The sequence below is a fragment of the Arachis ipaensis genome, chromosome B09, assembly GCF_000816755.2.
Source record: "Arachis ipaensis cultivar K30076 chromosome B09, Araip1.1, whole genome shotgun sequence".
Taxonomy (NCBI): domain Eukaryota; kingdom Viridiplantae; phylum Streptophyta; class Magnoliopsida; order Fabales; family Fabaceae; genus Arachis; species Arachis ipaensis.
In genome coordinates, this window is record NC_029793.2 from 264,722 (window position 1) to 270,576 (window position 5,855).

The following is a 5,855-nucleotide window of genomic DNA, read 5'->3' on the forward strand; positions in this document are numbered from 1 at the left end:
AGATATAGAAGATATAGATGATGTTAGAGCTACATGTGTAGGTAGCTAGTTTTGAACATTTTCCAATGCGAGGTGGCTTTGTTTGTAGCTGTTTGTGTGATCACGCACAAAGATATAGATGATGTTAGAGCTACATGTGTAGGTAGCTAGTTTTGAACATTTTCCAATGCGAGGTGGCTTTGTTTGTAGCAAAGTCGTGTGTTTGTGTGATATTTGGAGAAACATTCCGTAACAAGAGCCACACCATGAAGAATGTCGGTCTATAAGCCCCAAGTAAACCCCTAAACACAAAACATTGGAGAGAGATTTAAGCGGTTTGGGAGAAAGAGAAGGGTGCGTTTGTTTTCCCAAGGGGAGAGACAGTGGGGGGAGGAGGAAGCACGCGAAGATTTTGGGGTTTGCACAGTGGTGCTCTCACTCTTTGGACCAAGAGATTTTATTTGTCTTGCTTTGCATTTTGCATGGAGAGAAGAGTAGGACCAAACAGACAAACAAAGTCTCCCTTAATCATATCTTTATCATTTTCCTACTCTATTCATGGATTTGTGGCAACTCTGAATCTTTTGCCTAAATAATGCAACCTTTTTGTGCCTTCTCTTTCCTTCTTTTGAATATTCTTTCGTATCCTTCTTTCCTTTTCATCAAAATGGCACTCGCTCTCTCTCACTCTGTTACCGAGAGATATGGGATTCGGACTTGGAAGAGTCTCAATTCAGTAAAGTTGATTGTGACCATCTCTCACTAACATGACACTCAATTCCTCTTGTACTTCCTCTAATGCTATTATGCTAATGCACTACACACTATTTACTTTTTATTTTTTGAGAGTTGAGTTCTTTCTCCATCCATCTTTCTTTTATTTATTTTAGGGCTAGAATAATTATTCATTGGTTGGAGTTGGACCAAAAATAAAAAAGTTATTAAGATAAGTAATTGGACAAGGATTTTTGGGTTCAACTTCCTCTACACTGGAAACCATTCCAGCCTTATTTGGAGAGAGCCCAAAACTAGTTTAAGTCCAATTACAATTTTTTGTTTGTTGCTTCCTTTTACTTGAATTTATAGATCGATGTTGGATATATGGAGATATACATTCCTGTTCAGATGGGAATTTCTTATGTATAATTGATTCTAATAAACCGGAAAAGTATAAGTAACTTTACAATATTAAAACCTAGTGTATTCGAAAACTGAAGCAGCACAAAATATAAATCACAATCACAATGAAGTAATGAACAAGAATATGGACTTTAGGTGAGATATCAGATATTGTTATTCATTATTGTGACTCTATCCACACGGTAATGAACATGGGAAAGCCTTGATAAAGAACCAGATGCTGCTGGGAGTTGATAACAGAATATATGTACACAATAAATACAGCAACATTAAGCTAAGTAAAACAAGATGTACAACAATAAATACAGCAACAGTAAGCTAAGGGTGGATGATGAGAGTGCAGAATTGAGATTCAGCACATCCAAGATAAGTCTAGCCTGTAAGACACAGACTTTGCTGCTCCTTGAACACCTCTTTCCGAAATCTGGGGACAATCTTCAACGGCCAAGAAATCCAACTTAAAGGATCCCACAAGTGGCTTTAGTCCATCATCTGAGATCCCCAAACACTTGCTTAAGCGCAAACGGCACAAACGGGGACACTGACTCACAAGCTGTAGACCCTCATCAGTTATCTCTTGGCATCTCACAAGTTCAAGGTTTTCAAGATATTGCGACAAGCAAAGAGTTTCCATTCCAATATCATTGAAGGAGTAAACATGGTCGAGAGCAAGCTGCCTAACGGGGCACTTGTCTAGTAAGCAAAGTATGCCCCTTAATGAGAAGGAGGTGGAGGAAGGGAACTCCCCATCCGAAAACGATATCCTAACTGATTCAAGCCTTGAGCAGTTGTGAGCCAAGGCTATCAGGCTTTGATCTGTTAATCTCGTTAGGGAAAAATCACAAGGAACTCTCAAGGAAACTGATTCGAGTTCAATTGATGTTTGGGATAAAGAAATAATGTCAATGTCCCTTACCCCAACACACATGTCCAAGTGAATTTTCTTCAAGTTGTTGCACCTGGGCAAGACGCAAGCAAGGCCTCTGCCAGGGCTGATGATGCAATTCACGAGGCTTAGTTCCACCATACTGTGGCAGGGGACATGTTGCTTCTGCCATGTATCCACGGATAGCCGGTCATACACCTTCATATAGCGGTAGTTAGCGTCCACCTCAAACTGCAGGGTCTTGAGGTTTTGCCAGCCAGGACCCAGCTTGATCAAGTCGCCTTCGCCGATGGCTCTGCAGTTTTTGATGGAGAGATGGTGGAGGGTGCCAAGCCTGCCGAGGTATTCAAGCCACTCAACGCTGCTGACATTGAGGCATCGAATGAGGTGGAGGGAGGAGAGGTTCTTGCAGCCCACAACAAGAGAGAGAATGCCGCAGCCGGTGATCCTGGGGGTGAAATTCAAGCTGAGGGAGGAGAGGTGGGAGCAGGAGGCCAAGTAGCGGAGGCCGACATCGGTGATGAATGTGCAGTAGCTGAATGAGAGATCTGAGAGGGAAGGGCAGTGGTGCGCCAGGATGAGGAGGCCGCTGTCATCCAACTGCTTTCCAAGCTTTGACATCCAACCGGAGTAGGTGATTTCCACTCGAGACAGATTCCCAAACCGCCTGCACAGAGATCTCAAACCCTGCTCCGCTGGGTTCATTCCGCACCCAACCTTCAGCGTATGCCTCTGCGCCATGTCCACTTCATAAAGCCGTTTACACGAAAGGGAAGCACAATTCCTGTCACTGCTTTTCTCTAACCTCCCCAATATCTCCCATATTATATGCTCCGGCACTTTATCCATCTCAATTACTCGCATCTCACGCCAATTTCAAGTTTCAACCTATCTTGCATGCTTTCCCACACATCTAATCACTGCAAACAAACATACACCAATACAATTACCTGCTCTCACGCCATCGCAATTTACATCCTCTCACCAACAATCCACATATTCTCATCGTTCACGTATTTCCCCCCTTCCTCCTTCTTCTTCTTCTGTAATCTTCTTCCTCTGGTATTTTTATTTTCTTTTATTTCTTTTTTTTGGCCTCAACTGTATTGTTATCAAAGTTAATCTGGCCCATAGTAGCAAGTGGCCCAAAAGAAAAGAGAGCTGTTTGGGCTATAATTTACGTTATTGTCAGACAAAAAAAAACAAATTGGCTGATTGGCAGAGTTCAGACTTCAGAGTTTTGGGGATAGGGTAACGCCAATGCCGTACCAAAAAGCTGCAACATTCCATTTACAAGTGGTGTGCATGGCATGCATATGATATGATCCGATATATCACTCAAAAGAATCCAAGCCCAAACAAGTGAACAACTTATTAATTTTGTCATGTATGGTTTTGGTTACGGGAATCCTCCCTTTTGGACATGAACAAATAAAAACACATGCATGATATCTGAAAACAGCATCAAGGGGGAACACTATCATCTTCATAAGGCATGCGGATTCCGGATGGCTAGGCCCTCCTTCTAGAATCTAGACAACTACACCAGTCCTCCACAAAAAAACATCTTATATTGCATTTTTATGAGGGCAACATTCACAACTTGGACCTTTCCCCATTTAAAGTTTTAAACTCCTACCTGACAGACAAACACGTGGTTTATGTTATATCTATATTGTCTTTACATATCAACTTTATAATAATAAATATATGTGAATTTTGTATATAAAGAGATAGCATATAAAAAGGATGCCAAAAATTTAAAAGTTAATAACACAGAAGAGGTTAGTATAATTAATAAATTGAAGAAAATAAATAAACTTTCTCCATAGGGTATATGAGTATAATATTATAGGGGCCAAAAGATGTATGTCTATAACAGTAGAGGTGAGGTCGAAGCAGGTCAAGTCTGGATCTACTGTGTGCGTAGTACATGCATTAACTAGCCAGATACATCATTGCTAAAGCAACGACAAAACGAATTAATGATATAGCCATCTCATACCCCAATCATTCAGAACCACAATATTGAAAGCATTTCCCGGCCCCCTCCTCTTTTGTATATGGATATAGTCATATAGACATAGTATTATATTTCTTTTACCGAAAATGCTAGCTGCACCTTTCATTGAATTAATAAAATAGATCGTCGGGTAAAATGTCTAGCTTTGCCTGATAGGGACAATATTTAATTATTGTTGGAAAAATAAGAAAAGAGATAGAGATATATCATATATATGTGGTTAACAAATATGAGTAGAAAACATCAGTGGTCCGTCTCTTAAATGTCTCAGAACTCAGAAGTCAGAAGTCATCACCACAGATTGATGGAAGAAGTTGAAATCCATGTATCCAACGGTGCAAACATGGTGGCATCTTTCAAATAGCTTTTTTACTTTGAGAAATTTTAACAATAATATTTCTATTGATTTAAGATTTAGAATTTGAAATTTAATTTATAAGTAGAAAATACATTTAGGAGTTGGTGTAATTGATGAGACAATGAGGCGGGCAATAATGGAGGTGGCGTGGTACAAGAAGTCGGAGAGAGATTGAGTCTCCCCAAACTGATGATGATGATGATGATGAGCAAGAGCAACAGTTCCAAGTCCATAGTCAATGGTGGTAATATCGCAAAGAAGGCAAGAAGAAGCTCTTCGGAGTGCTTAGACCACATCATGGCGGAGAGGAAGAGGAGGCAGGAGATCACCCAGAAATTCATAGCACTTTCTGCCACCATCCCTCACTTGAAAAAGGTCGCTCTACTGCATGCTTTCCTTCATTTGCTTTTATTATTTCAAGTTACATTAATTAATTTGTTGGATAGATTGACAAGGCGTCAATTCTTAGTGAAGCAATCGCTTATATCAAGCAACTCAAAGAGCAAGGGAAGAAGCTAGAGGAGGAAAGCAGAAAGAAGAACAGAACAGTAATAGAGTCGGTGTCGTTGGTGAACAAGAGGCATGGTGCATATGAACTAGTTGAAGCAAGGGCGTTGGAGAAGCAGGTGTTGATCCGGATCCACTGCCATGGCCACAAAGGCGTGCCCCAAGTATTCAACCATCTCACAAATCTTGATCTCTCCGTTGTAAGCACAAGTGTCTTACCCTTTGGGACCTGTGCCCTTGATATTACCATTGTTGCTCAGGTATGTACCACCGCACCTACCTCTACATTCAATTCCAATTTCAATTCTTACAGACTCTGATTCCATCCACTGCCTCGCAGATGGGTGAGAAATACAGCGCAAGCATGAAGGATCTAGTTCAAAGCTTGAGACTGGCGATACCACTCTGTTAATCAAAGGATTTCCACGCCATTCCATGCATCTTTGCTAGCTTGCTTTTTATACATCAATAAATTAAATTTGATGAAAAATAGTGTCTATATATACATAAATAATATTTTATGCAATTCTTCCGCCACTCTTGGAGCGTCACAATATTTTATTCCAATTATTTACTATTTAGCAAAGTATATATATATATATATAAACAACCAGCGCAGATGCATGCAATATATAATGAATGATGATCATTAAGTTTCAAAACCCTAGCTAACAATAACATGATCAACAAGGCCTCCAGGTAGGGATATATAACATTTTCATAAGTGATAGTTTCCTTCTATTTAATAGGCCAAATATGTAAGGGTAGATCGATGACAATAATGATTGGTCAATCAAGTCCAAAATTCATTCAGAGACTAGTAGTTCCCCAAAAGATTCCCAAAAGACTGGTATTGTAACTAAAATTAGTTAAAAAGCTGTTAGATCAGAGTAGGTTATTGTCACTTACCTCTCTTCTCTTCAATTCTCTTGTCATACAAAGAGCTGTTGTAAGGATATTTA

The 5,855-nt window shown here is 39.9% G+C and overlaps 2 protein-coding genes across 2 annotated transcripts; one reads left to right on the top strand and one right to left on the bottom strand.

Annotated features, from left to right (window-relative positions):
* Positions 1,254-3,170, bottom strand: LOC107619307 (F-box/LRR-repeat protein 14). The gene has a single exon (XM_016321561.2). The coding sequence runs from the start codon at positions 2,867-2,869 to the stop codon at positions 1,472-1,474; it is 1,398 nt and encodes a 465-aa protein (XP_016177047.1). The 5' UTR covers positions 2,870-3,170; the 3' UTR covers positions 1,254-1,471.
* Positions 4,151-5,447, top strand: LOC107618885 (transcription factor bHLH18). The gene is made up of 4 exons (XM_021111613.1): positions 4,151-4,455; positions 4,514-4,761; positions 4,833-5,153; positions 5,234-5,447. Exons 2-4 carry the CDS (start codon positions 4,576-4,578, stop codon positions 5,303-5,305), a joined length of 579 nt encoding a protein of 192 aa, XP_020967272.1. The 5' UTR covers positions 4,151-4,455; positions 4,514-4,575; the 3' UTR covers positions 5,306-5,447.